Raw genomic sequence first — 20297 nt, 5'->3', positions numbered from 1 at the left:
ACCTTTCCTCATGGCCAGAACGGAGTGAGATACATAGATATAAATAGATAAATAGATAAATAGATAAATAGATAAATAGATAAATGGGTTGAAATAGAAATACAGATAGAAAGGAAACTTACAAAATTATTTATATTTAGTATTCTAAAAACACTAACTTCTCGCGTATACCAAACCAAAAACACGTAAAGGAAATGAGTTTTTGTAGCAAACTCAGATTTTTTAAACCCAATATCTCTGCTACTGGATGGAGTAAAACTTTGATATTTCAAACTCAAATTTATTGATCTACCAAAATTCATAGTTTGAAATATCTAAGGTCTACGGGGTTGCAAAGTTATACCGATAGGAAAATTTTAGTTTGTGGCAAAGACTCAATTCCTTCATTAGATTTAGACTTACTAATTTTAGTAATTTTGATTTTGATTGAATGATGAATTAATAACTAATGGAAAAGTTTCTACTTTTAAATACGTAACGTACTAAGCAACCAATTTGAAATGCGTTTCTCAGACTCGTAAAAACAAAATTAGATGGGGAACAAAGGTCACAAAGTCATACCAGTAATTTTGCATGTATTTGACCTTTTCTTTTTTCTAGAATGGACTGAAATTAGAAGAGTCCTTTTTTCATCAAGAGTGAAACACAAAAAAAAATGTTACGGCAACCAAAAATGTGAAGAAGAAGACAAAATATTTCCTTAAGTGGTTTCTGAAATCTCCTGCTGTGACCTGTTGCAAAAAAATGAAAAAAATGAAAATATTTGGATTTTCTATTTTTGATTAGAATTTAGGATTATAAAGGAATGTTTCTACTTTGAAGCCACCTTTTGAAGATTAAAGATGTACATTATACCATTTTTGAAAAAAGTGAAGATTACAGAGCAAAATTTCTAAAACTTGATGTACATTGTAGATAATCTATTGAAAAATTACCATTTTTTGAGTAAAATAGTAGACTTTAGAAAAAGAATTCTACGACGTAGATAGTATAAGATACTCTTTAGAATATGAAAATGGGGGTAAAAAGAAAAAGAATATGATCTTTTTGAGTAGATATTTATACAGACGACATTTTCATGTCGTAATGTTTTTAAGTTTTTAGGCTTTTACGTTTTTATGTTGATTTGTTATTACATTTTTATGATGTAGATTAGTAGTATATAGATGATGAGGCGGTAAATTAAGAAATGAAAATATATTTATCATTTTTGAGTGCGATCATAAGTAATAGAACTAGCTATGAAGCCTAGATTTGACAAAAAATTGATTTATCCCTATTAAAGTCAACCTTCTAAACAATTAGAACTTCGAAACCTTGGTTTTACTGATCAAGATTTGAGGCAAATCAGTCCAGGTGTTCATGAGTTATGATCAGATATTCAAAGAAACAAACACATACAAAGTTTACTACTATATATATATATATATATATATAAAGATTATAAAAAGTACAAATAGGAGGTAATAAATATATATTTTTACCATTTCTGAGTGAAGCTTTATATTGTAGAGGAAAGTTTCTACTATAAAGAAGGAGGTAGTGAATTAAAAATGCAGAGAAAGCTGTTTACATTTCTACCTTAACCTGGGGCAAACCATAGAAAGCTCCAGGTATAGAACGTTTTAACAGATAGAAAAGAAAAATAGATATAAAGCCAGATATATAGATAAATAATTAGGTCGATAAGACATCTAAAAAGATCAAAAAGATCGATATATAGATATATAGATAGATACACAAAATGTATAAATATAGAGGGAGATAGTTACACAAACAGAAAGTTAGTTATACAAACAGAAAGATAGATGGATAGGTATATCCGATAGGTAGATAGATCAAACCAAAATATTTATGCTTTCGGAAATTTGGTCGCGCTTGCTTTCTTTTTATACATTCTAATATAGTTGCTAGTTTAAACTCTAGCAATATACAGATATGTATTCTGATATAGTAGTTAGTCTAAACTCTGGCATTATACAGATATGTATTCTGATATAGTAGTTAGTTTAAACTCTGGCATTATACAGATATGCATTCTGATATAGTAGATAGTTTAAACTTTGACATTATACAGATATGTATTCTAATATAGTAGTTAGTTTAGTCTTTAGCATTATACAGATATGTATTCTAATAAAGTAGTTAGTTTAAACTTTGACATTATACAGATATGTATTCTGATATAGTAGTTAGTTTAGACTCTGGCATTATACAGATATGTATTCTGATATAGTAGTTAGTTTAAACTCTGGCAATAAACAGATATGTATTCTGATATAGTAGTTAGTCTAAACTTTGGCATTATACAGATCTCTATTACACTAGGGACCAGCAAACATAGAAATGACTGACGTCTTCATATTTCTTTAAAGGAATGTTATAATTTGTAATTGTTCTTACTTGTTTAATTCTTAATTTGGTAAGTCAAGACCTTTTCTGTTATATCTGGGGATCAAGAATTGATCTCCATCTTATTCAGATCAATGGATTTATTAAAATCAATATCCCGCGTGTTGATCATACCCTGAAGGGATAAATTTAGTTGAAGGATCAAGCATTGATTCTCAAATTTAAAATTGCTCACATTGGAATTCGATATCAAGCATTCAAGCCTGACAGTATCCTCACAATAGTTCCGATATCAGGGCAGAGTTTAAAAAAGAATTTAAGTTGCAAATTATAAAAAATTTAAGGATTAAAGAATTAGAAAGAAGATGACAATACTGTTTTCTGGTAATTATTTCTTTCAAGGGACTGTTTAGTAATTAGAAAATCAAATGATAACCGCGTTGGACTTTGATTGATTCAGATTTCCAATGAATATATGAAATGTCAGCTGCGTTGAGTTCAAACTGTAACTCACACTCGGATCCAGTTTGTCGGCAATTTAAAAGCCAGTTTTGAGAGAAATACGCCGAGTTCTATGTCATCGGTGATACGCCAAAGATTTAAAGGGTAAATAGGAGTTTTCTCTCTTAAAATTACACTTACAGTCCCTTTAAACTGATAAAAAGACCATTTCATACGAGACTGCTACTAAATCCGGTCTACATCAACAATAGTGCTAAAAAATTAGCTAAAATTTCAAGGTTTGTCCAAAACCATTCCAAATGTAGTTTGTCCAATGTGTGTTTAAATGTAGGGGTTTGTACACATTTATCTGTTTCGTCTTAGAAACGCTGAAAACAATAACAAAGATTGTTAACAAACGTCTAAATTTTCCTGGGCAGGGTAATAGAAGTAAGGCTGGGCTGTTTTTAATCACAATGATTCATACAGAAGAATGTTTGAGGATAGAACAGCAGAGTCTGATGCTGATTTCCCCTCGTCCTGGAAACAGGAGTTATCTGTTGCTGAACAGGAGATACAGACAGATGAATGTAAGGTGAGCAGCAAGATTTTTATCTGTAGCTGTAACACACTAGGCCAAACCCTCCTAAATAAATATGACAAAAGAAGTGTCTTACAAATATATTTGATAAAAATTCATTAACAATTGACACAATTTAACCTTTCTCTAACCATAGAGATTTTTTATTATGGTAAATGTGCCTTGGACCTTATTCCCCCCTCCATCTGAAATAAGGCAACTACAATGCAGTGACTATTAAGTATCAATTTGTTCTAATCTAACCTAAACTCAATTAGTATAATCACGGGTCAGAGACAGATTCAATTTTGTTTAAAAATTCATTTCTAGAAATCATGAGGATAAGAAAATATTCAAATTATGAATAGCAATATTATTTCAAGAAACACTATTGTAGACAAAAATAAATATAAAGTAGTAATCTCTGTTTGTATGTCCGATCATAACTCATTAACCCCTTGACCAATTTGCCTCAAATTTTGAAGGGGGGTCTTGGTAGAACTATGGGAAAATGTTATAGCTTGCTTTAAAGAGTCTAATCTATTTAGGATGACATTTATAAAGAAAACTTAGTTTCCAGGCAAAGCTGGGTTCCCAAGTTAGTAATTTTATAATTTTAATAAATATTTGATTAGGTACAAGATCAAGAAAGTCAGTCTACCGAATTCGCCAGTATTGAAGTTCAAACAATTACAGGTAGACAGCCTTTTTTAGACGGTAAAACAGGACGGTACACAAAATAAATAATCCCCGTCTACGAAGCTAGATCAATGTGTCTAAGATGCAAGTTCTGGCCTGACATTAACAAGAATATTTCCAAATTGGTTCCTGTTAAAATCAAGTATCTTTTCAGCTTTAAAATATTCATTTTCTGCACTACAAAAAACATAAGTCAAACACAGGAACAAATGCCTGGCAACAATTTAAAGTAAGTCAAGTCTTAAACGTTGTGTAAAGATGTGCATGCATGCATAGATTACTGTGGACAATGGTGCATATTTTAGAATATAAAAAGTGTCCTTTCCCCTCTACCCTTTTCAAAATAATTTTAATCCGTCAGTAGTAAAATAATGATAAGGGACTTTAAAGGAAAAAAATTGGTATTTTGGTAAAACGGTTTCCAAAAAAGGGAAGGGGGAATTAGCCAGTTGATGTGAAAAGTTCTATTTTCCCCTTCTAAATCTTTGAAAATAATTGACCCAACTTCCGTAGGAATTACTATCATTTTCATTATTGTCTATTTAGTTGAAGAGACTGCATCTCCTGACACATTAGATATGGATGCATTGGCAGAATTTGTAAATAAAGCTGCTTTACTCATAGAGGAGGAGTTAGGTAAAAATTATACATGTTACAATTTAATAAACATTTAAAATTTAGAGAAACCTAGGATGCAGATGTGATAACCTTATCTCTAATAGAGGCTACCACGTTAGACATGTCAAACAAAATCTTTAATGTCAAAAAAGTTTGAAATCCTGACAATTGTTTAGCTAGGTCTAATTTTTTCTTCTTACAAAATGGTATCAGCAGCATTCAGCAAAAACTTCCATTTTTTCAGATAACCTTAAATATTATGAATTACCTCTTATATGCTTTATTTCATGAAACTAATAATATTTTAAAATAATACCATATTTAAAACTCTTGTTTCAGATTTGATTGCAACAAGTAGAGCATTTGATACCATTATGAGGAATTGCCAAAACAGATTTATAACTTTGATACTTAAACAGATTCTTTAATTTGGGAAAATTTAAGAGTGCACAAAATAAACATGGCACGTTATGTTTTCAGAAAACAGAGGGAGCAAATAATTATATAATATTCGCTGAAATTCTTAGATTGAATATAAAATTGCCAAAGAAAAGACTCACAATTGAACTGTTTCAAATAATGTTTGACTCATCAACTGTAACTTAAGTTGAAGGGAAATATTAAAATTTTGAATTGAAAATTAAGCAGAATAATTCCAATATTGAGGACAAAAAGAAACCTCTCATTATAATTAAATGTTTGGCATTAGCTATGGAGATGAGGATGAAGAGGAAAATGATGTTACTCTTGTAAATACTATAGAAGTTGTTGATGGTCTTAGTATCAGTGATATAGATTGGAATAATACAGGTATTTTTTCTACAAAAAAATTAAGCTAATTTTTGCAAAAAATGAAAGATACCAAGAAGGTTGGAATGAGAGAGTAAATTGTAAGGTTAAGACTGACAGGGACATGACCAGTTTCATGCACTATGCTCAAGTTTATGCTCATCTGTTCTACTTTTCTACATAAGATCAAATCAATTTAACTGAAGGACATATATTTCGGCATGTTACTGTTAATACAACATACAGCAAACCGGGACATTTGGAAGCAAGGTGGCTACTATAGTTAACCTAGTAGAAAATGCTGAAGCCGCAAAACACAAGGTCCAAACCAAACTCTTTTGAAAATATTAAATAGTTAACAGTCAAAGAAGATTATGGCCACCAAAGTGACCAAGGTGTCCCAGGCAGCCATGGGGACCAAGGCAATCAAAGAGACCAAGATAACCAAGGAGACCTACAAAGGAGACACACAAAGAAGAGAGATATCCCTTAATTTAATCAGACATTTCTGACAACACACCCACGCTTAATTTAATAAATGGCGACATGCCTCTTTGATGTAACATATGCTGAACTGGATACAGTAAGTCTACTTTATAATTAACTATTTATGGCGACACGCCTGGATCTATACTTTTATCAGTCATCAAATAAATATTGAACTATCAAAACAAACAAAATACTGACGACGCAACTAATCAAGGGTGTATGTTTAGCTTTCCTGTGCGTCCTGCAATAATTGCGATTCATGTATTTCTAGTTGGTCAAAGTTTCTTCTTTCATGACATCCATCTTTCTACTGAAATGAATAAAATGTTAAATTCAATAGACTATTGCAATTTACAGTTTATCTCAATCTGCGGTATAAAACATGATTCCAGATTAATGGCTTGACCTACTCCTAGGAATTTACAGGGTGGGTAAATTCAGTTCTCTATTCACAGTTGCATCTAAGACTGGTTTGGTGCAACTGAACATATTTCAGGAATATCAAAATTCCCACAACATTTTTGAACAGGAAAAAGAATTGAACTGACAAGGTGCCCCAAAACATTGAAATGAAAAAACTAATAGGGTGAGCCGAAATTGAAAATTGCAAATTTCTCCTGAATTTGTGAATGAGGTTTATTTGCTAAAGATTATCTTCTCAATGAAATTTTGCCGGAGAATTCAACCAAATATATGTAAATAACGTAAATATGACAACTTACATAAAATGTGCACATCCTTAGTGTAATGTAATGGTCAAACTATAATTGACCATTTCTAAAGAGTTAAACTACAAGCATATATTCGTATAACACAATTAATTATAATTAATAGTAAGGCAAGTATGAAGTACCCAATCATCAAAATGTGTTTCTTGAATTTTTACCAACCAATGAACAAGAAAATATGCATATTTTTAGTTTTATTCTTTTAAATTGCACTAAAATGAATGGCTTACAGATTTATGGACAACAAAAAGCTAAGATTACTATGAGAAAGAGAACCTTAGTTTAAAGATATATCTTTGACCTGAGCTGGGAACTTTAGAATGGATAAACTTTAATCCTGACTTCTTGATCCGAATATCCACTGTGGAAAATTTTCATTTTTGTCCTAATCCACTCTTTTTCTCTCTCCTTGGATATCAGTTAATTGTTTTCTCCAATGAAAATATTTTTGTTCTCTCATTGGTTGCCCGCTTTTCTCTGATTGGCTGCTACAGTTTCTCAGATGATTAAATATTAATTTGAATTTTATCGTTTTTCATACACTTTTAAGATAATCTTGCAAGAAAAGAGCGGATTAAGCATTAATCCCGATATCCACCATTCAAAAGTTCCCAGCTCTGATCTATATATTCAGGGGGTAATCTAGTAGTTGGTCTATCTGGTGGAGAGCATGTAGAGTGGTGTACACATCTACCAGATCTGAATATCTATCGAGTAGATAGATCTGGAACTATTGTTGGGGGAAAACCTCAGCAAAGGTTCAATCTACCATCTTGCATTTCTCAGGTGAAATAAATGGAAACATTTAATTTGCTACCGTGTTTAACCTGTTTTAATCAAAAGAAGCTGAAACAAGTTTGATAGGCTGTAGTTCTCCAAAAAAGGCTTCAATTTTATAAAACTTGTTAATCAATTAAAAAATATTGAATAGATGTTCAGAATTTTACCAAAATTCTAAATTTTAGAAATTGATTTTGATATAGGTAGCAGCTCACCCATCTGACCCTCAGCTTTTAGCAGCTGGTACTGTTACAGGAGAAATTTTACTCTTCAAAATGGACAGGTAAACATTATCTAGTAATTACTCCACTGTTTCCCAATCCCTGGATTGTTATTTCTGCTCTATGATTGGCTTTTTTTCTATATCTCATTCAGAGAACTTAATTTAATAAGTAATTTTGCCACTTGCCCCTAGTTTGTCCTGTGACTGAGATAATTAAATCTTTCTAGTTTGGGGTGTTTTTTATAAGGCAAGGATGTATGCATGTCACTTTTGTACGTCCTTCCTAGTGCATCTAGAACATTTACATTTCTATAATGCTCCCCTTTATATTGTACGTATATAAATACTGTATATAGTAACAGAGATTGATCTGTGCATTAAAGAATACTATTTAAAATAATAAAAACACTAGTCACTATTTACATAGTGGAGGTTGAAATGAGATGTTGCCATTTAAACTTAATTAAACCATAAATATATTTTCTTGAAGAATAAATATACTCCTGGATCTTAAAAAATCACATTTTCCCTTTTCTATAAGGAAAATTTATGCAGAGGGAAAATAATCTTTTTAATGGAATTATTGCTGAATTTGGAAAAATTGAAGGGAGGGGAATAACTTACCTCTTGAAGTCCAATTTATCTTTTTAATGGAATTATTGCTGAATTTGGGAAAATTGAAGGGAGGGGAATAACTTACCTCTTGAAGTCCAATTCAATAAGATATAATAATAATGAAAAAAAAAAATCTTTGTTAAGAGGAGAGAATGAGTTGAGTATTGGGCAGGTTGAGAGCCATGCTCCAGTGGTATCATTACTATGGATGAGTAGGGTAAATCTTCTAGCTTGCCATTCTAACGGGATACTCAGACTTTGGATTCTGGACACTAAAAAATACACTCTTAGCCTAACAAAGGTAGGTTTAGCAGTAATGAATGAATTGTGTAAGACATGATAGATAACTTTTCAGTTTGTATTACTTTACTTTATAAAATTCATTGAGTTTGAAAAATTCTTTGTGTCATGGTAAATCTCGCGTCATCATTGATGTCTATTCCATTGTAATGTTTGTTAGTTATTTTTTAAGAAATGTTTATTATGAATTGACATGTTTTTATACTTATTTAAAAAAATAATATTTGAAAGAAAAACAGTCATAGTCAGCTATTCTAATTGGTTGCTTGTAAATACGGAAATTGATTTTAGAATATTTAAATTTTGATTTTTATCATTATTTTCAACATATAAACTTCCTAAGAATAAACATCATCAAGTTACAGCTAGCTATTAAAAGTAAAATTAGAACTTTTCTTCCATTCTAGACATTTAAAGTTTCTTCAAAGCACATGCCCAAGCAGTTCAAATCTTTAAGAAGTGGAGAAGTTGGAGTTAGGCATGCATCTTTCAGCCAGGTAAAAAAAAAAACTTTATAAACAATACAAAATGAATCCCAATAAATAAATATTTGACACTTTTAAATAATAACTAAAAACAACAATCTTAAACTCAGGCAGCAATAAAAAAAAAGCTTCAGTTCAGATGTATTAATTGAAAATAACTTTAAAATAAAGTTATAATACTCTTGGGAAATTTCAAACCAAATGAGGGGAGTTTAATACTAAAGAAAAAATAAAATACCCCTGCCAAGGATGAACCTGACCGAGCAATTATTGGAACTGAATCTGGTGCTGTGGTTCTAGCTGATATAGAATCAGAACTCATACTAACTGGTAAGATGTATTATTATTTTTCTACATTATTTCTAAAAGTATAGCAAAATGTTTTTTTTTACATTTTCATGTGAACATATGAATCAATTTGATCAATAACACAAAATGGTAAAAACAGATTATTTTAAGTAATATTGATTTTATTCCTTGTAATGACCTGAAAATTACTTTGGTTTTATTTTTCTCACATTAAATGCTTTCAGACAGAAATTTCAAAAATAATTAATAAAGACTTATTTGCAAATCAAAGAAAATAATGATCTACATCTGAAGATAAACAGCTATTATTATAATTAAAAGCTGAAAATTTTGCTTGAATAAACCATTTATCAATATTTCAGAGGTGAAGGGGGGCAACCATTTTCTGAGAAAATATACCCTGCCATATTATTTAGATGGTGGTGATGAGGAACTGTATGATCCTGTAGCCCTAGTCTACCCTCTGCATACAGCTCCAATCAACTGTATTGCAGTTAGTCCTATAGATGGAAGCATATTTGCAACTACAGCACAGGACGGGGTAAAAGATATTAAAAATTATCAAGCTTAAGTAGAGTCTTAAATATTTTTCTGTCAACAAAATTTCAAGAAAAAACAACAAAAATATATCTTATGTTTAATTGGCCTATTCTTTCCTTCACATTGAAATGGATTCAAAATCCATGGTCACCTAGGTATATGTTAACCTGAAGAAATATTTTAATAGATTTTGAATATTATCTCAATGGTGCAACCAACGATGCCTGTAATTTCCTACCAGATGGACACCCCTCCTAACTACTGTGATTGGTCCTCAATTAAGCCCGGAGTTATAGGTTGGAAACCAATTTAATATTACCAGGCACACCAAATTAAAATGCTAGAAGTTATTGAAGTTATTGAACTTCAAATTGGTTTGTACAGAATTGATGCTGACAGCACTGAAGAAATGGTGGGTAGAGTTTGGCAACTTTTCAACAATTCATTAAATCCAGTCACAGGGCCTTTTTCTTCCAGATTAACCACACCGGAAAATGCAGGAGAAAACTTATTAAATGTTTTATAGGATTGATTTCTCCTAGAAAAACCTTTCTTTCCTGAAAAAATACTTTCTTCTAATAAATTAATAGTAATGAACTTGGTCTAGATCGTTTTATTCATAGATTAGTTAATAATAAAACCATAGATTAATTAACAATAACAGATAGGACACTGGATGTTGTCATTTCAAGATTTATGGGTTTTTCGTTCACAATAACCCTGAGGTAGAAGCCCAAAGATGTTCTGCACAGGCAGCGTTTAATTACAAGACAGAGAGAGAGAGCATGCACTGTACTCCTTTGGGCTTCTGCCTCAGAGTTATTGTGAACAAAAAACTCCTAAATCTTAAGAACGACCTCTAGTGTCTTATCTTTCATTGTTTATTAATCTATGGTTTTATTTTTAAGGTGTGGCAAGCACTGGAGCTGTTTACATATTTGATGTACTGCAAAATAAATCTGCTGCAATACACAAGTAATTATTTACCATACACTGTAGGGAGCGTTAAATCTAAAAAATACAAAATCCAGAAAGTATAAAAATAATAATGTTCTAATCAATTTCTTTAAAACCTTTTTTAAACTACACTCACCACAGAAATAAGTATTATTATTGGAAATTTCACATCCTAATAAATTTGTTAAAAAAATATTTTTGTTAGAATTTCAATGTTATTTTTAAACTACTTCATTAGGATAAATGTAAGTGCAAGGAATCTACACCTACCTCTGACTGTTCTTAAGTTCTCAAAGAATGATGGACTTAGGTAAACACAAAATTAGAATGATCAAGATCATGGGGTGGGGTGGAGAGTGTGTGACACCAGTTCTCGTTAGATCACTGAAGTTAAGCACACTTGTCCACAGCCAGTAACTGGATTGGTGTCCAGACTGGTGTTCACGGGTTCGATTCCCGTACTCCACACAAACCTGTGGTTTCAAAAACATCTGAAGCCGACATCTGGTTTAGCAGTTATGACCACCTGACGGATGTAGGAGGACAGAGGGGCGGCTGTCAACAACTCTCGCAGCGAAAGGGTGTGTGCTTTCTACTCAACAAGAAAGAAGCTTCAAGTGGGATTGATCCAAGTGAATGACGATGAAGAGAGGAATGGTGGACAAGCAGGGAGAGTCTATGGTTGCCAGCTATAGGTACCTGGGGGTATCCAATCCGGGCTTACAGATGTTAGGGAGCAATGAGTGTGATGTTTCCTATCAGTACGGCACCCGGGCCTCATTCCAGTATATCAGAAGGATTCCTGCACTCTATATTCTCAGGCCTAAGAAGAATCTTAGGCAGCTGGAATCTTGTCAACCCTCTTCTCAGAATGAATGAAGCGTGGATGGATGAATGTGCTGCCAGATTACAACCCCTGGTAGATCAATATAAAAACCCAGACAACACCAAACTTTCGCAATAGAAAAAATTCCGAGATTTGATCGTAACAACCCGATCATGTCCTGGGGACAAAAAAAATCTCTATTTAAAAGATCATCAAAAACCACAAACTTAACCCCCCCCCCCCCTTCCCGCAGACAAATTCCCTATTTTGCCCCTTAACCCAAGTGATAAATATAAGCCTCTTTTCAACTATTCAATACAATTACAATGTAGAAAAATCAAAAATAAATGCATGAACAAGAAATCTCCGCTTGTTCTCTTTTAATGGCGGGTCAGTTGAAATTACAACAACAGTCCCGTTAAAAAATGGGAATGCCTGATTCACAACTAAAGGTTGTAAAAAAAAATTCACACTTTTTTCTCTCACAAGCTTAATTATTATCCGATCATAATGAAATTCATATCACAGTGTCTTGAAGACGTTGGGACTACATGGTTACAAAATAGAATTTTAACAACCATGCTCCGAATAAATGCTCTGTAAGGATTTGATTAGGCTACTGGGGCTGGGATTTCAAATTCTCGCCGTGCAGTCACACTGCTTCAGATGATAGAGATTTTCACATTTTCTCAACTTTCTTTTTCTTGCCATGGTAAATTTTCTCAATTATCGGCTGGACATTATTTAACTTTGTGGTTATTATCAGGTATAAACTAAACATTAATTTTAACTATTGCTGACAGTATAAGAGGCTGGCTGTGGTGGCTGTTTACAAGTTTTGTCCTGCTAACAAGCTGAGCCCTCATGAACCTTGATAGAGTTAATTTACTCTAGGATAAGCTATAGTATAGTAAGGCATATTCCTTCTTGCAATAAAATATGGTCCTGTCAGCTTTAAGTAATGGTCGCCTGCAACTGTTTTTAGGCTTATATCGAACACCTTTAAATAAATTTTTTCAATTTTCAGCAAGTTCTGGACTTCCTTCTGCTTTGTTAATGTTTTTTGCAGCTAGGCTAATCAGTTTTATCCCCAGAGATAAAGAGCATGTATTCAGAGCTGTGTTGACCAAATCCGATAATCTTTTAAGCATGTAGTTAATCTCAGCGACATTAAGTGCTATTAATTTCTATGTGATCGTATAATATTTAAGCCTGTGGAAGAAAAAAGTAGTGTTTTTTTTTAACACCCAATTTATATCCTGGAAGTCTTGATCTGATCATTTATGTGGAAGAAAACAGTTGCTTCTCAGGCTTAAAAAGTAATCATTTCAGTTAATTTTGCAATTGTTCCTAAAAAAAGAAATGCAAGTCAATTTTGTAAAGAACACACAAATGAAAACACTCAGTTTCAATATAAAAAAATGTATACTTATTCAGACAAAGCTCTTAAGTGTACCTTTGTGACGTTTACAGTCGCTTTAAACATGAAATATGTAATTTAAACTAATTCTACTTTTTTTAGGCTCTCAGCTGGAGATAAGTTTGGGAGAATATATGTTTGGAGGCTACCTCCAATCCTCTCAACCTCCAATATCCATGAAAATGCACAGTTCCAATCCATGGTCTTTAATGTAGAATAGACACATCCAATATTCATGAAAATATATAGTTCTAATCCATGGTGTTTAATGTAGAATAGATACCTCCAATATCCATGAAAATATACAGTTCTAATCCATGGTGTGTAATGTAGAATAGATATATATAGGATAACAATCGAAAAACAATATAAAAATAAAAATCAACATTTCAAATCAAATGCTTGCTAAGAGATCGAAACTAATGGATAGTTAAAAGTCGTAGATATTTGAACTACAGGTTTACCCACAAAGGATGAAACCTTAAAATCATGACACCAAATGAATTTTAGATCCTAACTAAAGTCTCGTCCTTGGTATGTAATCCTGTGAGTACACTACTTATCTAAAAGTGCAGGAAACTGTTTAACTATGCATACCTAGTTCAACAACTTCTCTCTATTAATTCCGACCTTAAATTAAATCCACCCTAACAGACATTTTTCAAATACATAATTTAAATATTTAGATTTGGATTTAAATATATGATAAACAATAAACATAACAAATGTAACTAATAAAATATTCAAGACATAACAGCATAACAAATTATTAAATTTGAAAACTTGAATTAGGTTTTCTTGTTCAGATTGTCCTAAATATTTGGCCATATACAATATACATGATGAGATTACTAACACAAAGCATAGTTATTATGTTAAAATAATACTTTTTGATGAGGGAAGAGGGTACAGGCACTGGGTATTTCAATTTCTTTTGTTGTCAAAAAAGTAAAAAAAAATTTTACAAAATTTTGTAAATTAAGTATAAATTCTGTCTTGTTGTATGAAAACGATCCAGGAATGTTTCGTGTGATCATTGATCTGCAGTTGCAGTTTTCTCGACATCTGTTTCCTTGTCAGTTGCCTGAAAATAGAAATAAAATAATTTTTCAAAAACTAAAGAATCTTTTTAAGACTTACAGTGAAACCCTTAATAACGAATACATTGAAAGAATTCATCAAATGTCGTATTCTCCACTTTCTGATAATGGAATGTTGCAGATATTTAGTTTTTTAATGAAATGATTATATGGAACTGTTATATGGAACTGTTCCCGCATATTCATGGCTATTTATTTATTTTGGCAAATACTGAAATTTACGTAATATAGTATAAAACTCATTGAAAAATTGTGAAGACGACATTTGATAAATTCTTTCGGTGTATTCGTTATTAAGGGTTTCACTGTATAAAATTAAAAAAATTAAGAAAAAACAGGAATCACGATTAAAGTTTTAAAAAATCTTAAATTGTTTCCATTATTTTTATATTTTATCGTTATCCAGTACAATTTCGGGGATGCACTCGATGATAAATATGAAACTAAAGGATACAGGGATGCACTCGATGTAAATTGAAACTTAAGGATACGTGATACGTACAGGCGTACAGGGATTACAGGATATTCACGAAAATAATAATTAAATAATGTTTCAAAGAAGGCAGTGAAGGCACAAGTGGTGTCCCACGAAATATGACAGATGGAAGTCGATATGTAGATTATTCTTAATCTTTGAAGTAATTTGCGGCATTTCGAAGACGACAACCTGGTTTTAGAAGTAAAGATCTTGGGTTAATCATCAAGAATAATCATAATCCAGAATCCTTGTCAAAAAGGTCAGATTTATACAGTTTTTTTCATTTTAGACAATTCTTTTTTATGTGATACATTACAATTGAAAATGGAAGGATTTAGAATTTTAATCCATAAATTCAATGAAGAGAACTGAATTGAATCTTTAGGTTATGTTAATTGAAATGTGTCCAAGGTTGGAATCAAATAAAACGATTAAGTAAGTCTGGATGAACTACTTCTCGAGCTACTTCTTTAACTATTCGTATTTAGTTCAAGTATTTCGCGCTAGTCATAAAATCCGACCTCTAGGCCATCCTTAGTATACCCCCCAGTATTTTACAACAGTGAGAACCGGAAACAGTGTAATGAACGTCGTCTTTTTCTAACTTGAGAAATAACAACGATTTTGTAATTTACAACTGATATACAGGGTTACCTATATAATGGATGACAGTAAAAACTCGACTATTATGACGATCCCAAGGTAAGATTAAATCCACTGCCTTGAATATAGTCTTTGAATGGCTTATGTAATGATTTGTTGAAGAAAACAAAGTTTACAGTTGCGGGGAATCGTGAATATGAGGAAACCGGCAGAATACATTTTAAAGTCTCATCCTGTGTGAGAAACCATTGTCCGATTTGTTAAACATTTTCTAACTATGATTTAGCTGTGACTTACTAGCCTAGTTAGCCTGAGAAATCGTAGCTAAATCACAGTTAGAAAATGTTTAACGAATCGGATACATGTATCTCTGTGTTCAGGGCACTCATTCAGTTGCAAGTTACACTTACGCAATCTTGATAAAAGGGGGAAGAGACAACACCCACCTCAATGATGACAGATTCATGATGAGTGAGGAAGAGTTCTAATGACGGATCTATTCCAAGGTTCAACCGACTAAAAATAACATTTTAAGGGACTGTTAACTATTAAAAACAAAATTAAAATATACAAATTAGGAAATGTAGGTAAAAACTTAGTATTTATGAAATATATACTTAATATGAAACTAATTAAAAGAATCACATTTGGAAATGATGACTTTTTAAGCTGTTATAAGATTAAACTAAATAAATATTCAGTATTAGAAATTAAGAAAAATCTTATAAAAATAAAAGGAAGTAACTAATGAGTTATTTACTTAACAATCAAGAACTGAATAAATACGATACAAAACAATTAATAACATTTATGTTTTAAAAATTAAGAAATTATTAAAATAAACTATTTATAAAATTGGAATAAAATAATAAAAAATTCCAAAATGAATATCCTCTAAAATTAAGATTTTCAAAAGAAGCATATTTTTCTCCGCGGTACCCTTTTTATATACTTTACCTGAGAAAACTTATTAAGTTTTCTTTTTTCCCGTCTGTAATAATATTAAACTGAGGATTTTGGGAATGGTTGAATTCATTTTGTTTCAAAACCTATTTATAAATATGACGATATCTCCCTTATCATAACTTACACAAAGGTACTGTTCTGAATCGGGCATGCTTTGTATTAAGCTATTACTTCTGTGGATTACCTTGCTATAAAGTGAATCATGAGTTTGTTGTTAATATCTAGAACTACGCCTGCATCCGTCTCAGAGTGCATTCCTAAATTTAAACAGTCATAACTTAAAATTAAAGTGGGAAAAATGTCGTCGGTGTTGAAATTTTAATTAGAAGCTAAAGATTTAGTAATTTTTAACAGCTATGCAATATGCATGTTATTTCTCTGAAAGGAAAGAGAACATTTTTTTAAAGATAAAAAAGGGGAAAAATCATTCACAAATTGACCAACCATATTAACACTTTTTCAAACAAAAAATAAATATTTTTTTCCTAATTATTCATTATTTATCTGGGAAAGGGTGGGGGTTGAAACGACTATTTCAGAAAATATTTATAATCCTAGATAAGTCGACTTAATAAAAGTATTATACTAATTATACTATTATTGTTAAGTGTTTTATTTGGTTATAGTTAAACTTAACTTTTCAGATTTTCAGGAAAAATACCTACTGCTCACTTTAATTTAACACAAATTGTTTGAAAAAAAAACATATATTCTAAAGTTTTAAGATATTTGAGTAAAAAATCGAAGCAAAAATTCTAAATAATTTATTATTGCTTCAGATACACAAGTTGCTTTAAAGCATATCAAATTGCTGTATTTGGTCATGTATTTCACTTTGGTTGGTTATACATTGCGGTATTTGGTTATAGTGATAAACTTAATCATTTTACACTTGTTTAAGCTGGGACAGTTAAAATGTTTATAACAACACTATTTTTCATGAGTCTATTCCTAACAAAAAACGTTTTTATTATTTTCATTTAAAAAAAAACACGAACAAAAATAAACAGCCAAATACGACAAGAATGAACTTTAGAAAAAATTTTAATCATTTGACTTTGAAATAACTAACCCCTACCACCAATAAAACCTTTTCTCCGGCATAAATCTTTCTTGCTCTTAATATTGAGGGTATCATCAAGCTGTTCAGCGAAGGGAAGATGATCAAGCTGCTCAGCGAAGGGAGGATCATCAAGCTGTTTAGCAAGGAAAGGATCATCAAGCTGCTCAACAAGAAGAGGATCATTAAGCTGCTCAACAAGAAGAGGATCATCAAGCTGCTCTGCGAGGAGAGGATCATCAAGCTGCTCTGCGAGGGGAGGATCTTCAAACTCTTCAGGGAGGGGAGGATCAAGCTGCTCAGGGTGTTCAGTCCTCTTGAGAACAGTTCCTGGCATTAGCTTGAGTATGTTGGGACCTTTCTCTTTCCAAGGAAACAATCCAATTCTTGCAGAGGACTTTGCACATATATTTTCAACCCTAAGAACCTTTTCAGTGGCTTCCAATAGCTTGCTCACAACAGAATATTTGGGCAAACTAGACCGGACATTTTTGGTTTGAAAATCCCATATCAGATGGTTTAATCCAACCTTTGTGCTGTTTCATATTCATGTAAAACTATAACCAAATTCCACAATTTCATGTTTAACAAAGTACCGCAATTTACGAAAATATTTTAATAGTTCTGTAGTATGCATAACTTTTAATATGCAATACTTACAACATTGACACTTTAGGAGCTACTAAAGATCTAAATGGAGCAACTACCGGAGGAAAAAAATATTTTAAAAACAAACAATACAAAGCTTAGCTCTTGAATCGCATTTCTTAACCCTAATATTTCAAAAATGCATTGTTTTGCATATTTGTTTTTTAATGTCCTGTAAATGTTACACTGAGTGAAGATAAAAACTTCGAGACTAAAGATTCACATACCTGATAATAGTATTTTAGTAAGAAGTGTTTTTGGTTAGGTTAACATCTATACTTGCAATGATATTAGGGTTGAAAGATTTCACCAATTTTTGTAATATAACAAAATAACGCACTTTACTCTAATTATCCAATGTATTCCCTGTTTGAATAATTCTCACTCTTCTAGGGGTGTATTTTTTTTTAAATTGGACATCAAAATGCAAGTTTTTTCATACTTTTTGATTATTTTATAACAAAAATTTTATTTTTCCCCATAAAAATTATTTATTCTTCCCGATTCAGCCAAAAAAACACATCAACAGTACACTCCAGCGCTGCGTTAAATCTTATGATCTCACCAATAATCTTCTTTACAGCGACAGATTTGAAGATTAGTGGTGCATCTATATGATTTTGATGAACAGATCCCTTAAACAATAAATTTAAAATATAAATTAGTTTAGACTATTTTCCAATCATCAAAAAGACAGTATTTAAGATGCACAATGGGACACTTAGACCTAAATTTGAGTAAGATAAAGTGAAGTTTGCTTACACTAATTATATATTTCTCTACAGGGTAAATCCGTAAGTTACTTCAATAGAGAAAATTACGTCTACAGTCCCTTTAATCTTGAATATTGGCAGTTCTTCGCAATTTGTTCGAATTTACCATTAAATCTTAAATTTATAAATAGAACTTTGAAGCTTATTTATTACACATTTGTACAATTAAGGAACATAAATTTCGTTTTTTTAATTCCACTAATATTGAAAACACAATTTAAATTTTCGAAAAATGGTGGTCAAGACATGGAGTATCACTATCTAAATGTTTGGTAAAATTACCTTGATAAAAACCATTCTTCGGTCCTCAGGATGAGTTAGAAATTCTCTCATTTTACTAATATTGTTCCGGTTCAGGAAACTCTCTTTACAAACCATAATCTTATAATGAATTAAAGGGGGAAGAGATTGACTTTCGACGCTTTAAGAAAAAACTTAAATGTTCGTTTAATTTTGATCTTTAAAAAAGAAACTAGGTGTTTTCAATTTTGAACAGAATTGTCTGATGCTGATCCTGATCCGGATCCCTAATTATTCCTGTAAATCAATATGGATCTGGTTGTTTTTCGAAATTTTTTTTTTCAAAAACTTTATATAATATTTAATGATCAGCAATGATATCGCATTACCTGACACTTAAAATAAACAGTAAAACCCATACAAACTGCAGAAATTAAAAAGACATTTTAAGCTATCTTATGCACGTATTATTTGATGTTGTTATTAAGAAACTAGTTTAACCAAAGATTTAAAATCAAATTTTTAGAGGATATGGGTCCGTGTTCAATTCTGATTTAGACTATTGGACTGTTTAATATTGAATAGACCAGTCGTCTTTATGGGTCGAACTGTAAGTTTTGCGGGTTTTTTATTTGGATTTGTTGCCCCTCGGATCCAGATGAAGGAAGCGACAATGTTGCGGATCCCGTCAATCCATTTTTAAATTACCCTCTATTCTATTAAGTTTTATGTATTTTTACACAAAAATTATATTATGTAAGGACAAGCTAGGGGGCCGAGAGCTCAAATGTTCAAATGGACTAAAAGCCGGTTTGTGAACAGCTGACTTTAGTGCAATTGTCCATTAGTCCAAACGGCCTTTAGTCCTATCGATAAAGCATCATATTAAGATTAAGGATTGCCTGTATTAATAAAAACAATTGGTTGAGTTGGGTTAAAAATTTCCTCTTTAAGAGGGAACAACCAGCCATCCAGCACCAATCCTATCTTAAACCTAAACACAGTATTAGGGGAATATATTTCGAAAATTTCACCCCCCCCCCGCGTTCAGATTGAACTAAAATCTACTTAATTAAATCAGAAGCATTTGGGAGTGTCGCAAATTTAACATTTTTACAAACTTAGACTTTGGAGACGCACAAACATGGATGAACTATAGGATAAAATGTTGTCAAGGTCCGCCCTGTCTAAGTAGCTTGGTTGAGATTTACTAATCATACAGCTGTATATACGTGTATAAATTAAGATAATCAATCAATCTTCTTCTAGGTTTTAGGG

The 20297-nt window shown here is 31.7% G+C and overlaps 2 protein-coding genes across 3 annotated transcripts; one reads left to right on the top strand and one right to left on the bottom strand.

Annotated features, from left to right (window-relative positions):
- Positions 1-1754: 1754 nt before the first annotated feature.
- Positions 1755-13410, top strand: LOC111711411 (WD repeat-containing protein 34). Of its 2 annotated transcripts, XM_023485763.1 has the most exons (15): positions 1755-3388; positions 4009-4069; positions 4619-4708; positions 5030-5069; positions 5400-5500; positions 7331-7482; positions 7680-7759; positions 8459-8615; positions 9022-9111; positions 9348-9429; positions 9825-9949; positions 10136-10244; positions 10857-10923; positions 11144-11215; positions 13254-13410. In XM_023485763.1, the coding sequence occupies exons 1-15, from the start codon at positions 3287-3289 to the stop codon at positions 13369-13371; spliced, it is 1446 nt and encodes a 481-aa protein (XP_023341531.1). In that variant the 5' UTR covers positions 1755-3286; the 3' UTR covers positions 13372-13410. The 2 variants fall into 2 exon arrangements, with proteins under 2 accessions (XP_023341531.1, XP_023341532.1); XM_023485764.1 differs by lacking the exon at positions 11144-11215.
- A 700-nt stretch (positions 13411-14110) lies between these two features.
- LOC111711412 (platelet-activating factor acetylhydrolase) lies at positions 14111-20013 on the bottom strand (the record flags this gene model as incomplete). Its single annotated transcript, XM_023485765.1, is given in 6 exon segments — positions 14111-14235; positions 15779-15848; positions 16483-16555; positions 18572-18641; positions 19062-19144; positions 19922-20013. Coding segments are annotated over 6 exon segments (439 nt in total), but the record flags the coding sequence as incomplete, so codon positions are not given.
- Positions 20014-20297: the final 284 nt, after the last annotated feature.

Source organism: Eurytemora carolleeae, unplaced genomic scaffold (assembly GCF_000591075.1).
Source record: "Eurytemora carolleeae unplaced genomic scaffold, Eaff_2.0 scaffold1163, whole genome shotgun sequence".
NCBI lineage: Eukaryota > Metazoa > Arthropoda > Copepoda > Calanoida > Temoridae > Eurytemora > Eurytemora carolleeae.
Note: the sequence above shows the minus strand (reverse complement) of the source record. Positions and strands in the feature narration are given on the sequence as shown.

What these genes read in the sequence shown, in the direction of transcription:
- LOC111711411 (XM_023485763.1), top strand. Translation starts at nt 3,287, where the DNA reads ATGTTTGAGGATAGAACAGCAGAGTCTGATGCTGATTTCCCCTCGTCC. An exon ending in ACACTCTTAGCCTAACAAAG is followed by an intron (nt 8,616 to 9,021) that starts GTAGGTTTAGCA and finishes CTTCCATTCTAG; the next exon opens with ACATTTAAAGTTTCTTCAAA. An exon ending in TCAAAGAATGATGGACTTAG is followed by an intron (nt 11,216 to 13,253) that starts GTAAACACAAAA and finishes TACTTTTTTTAG; the next exon opens with GCTCTCAGCTGGAGATAAGT.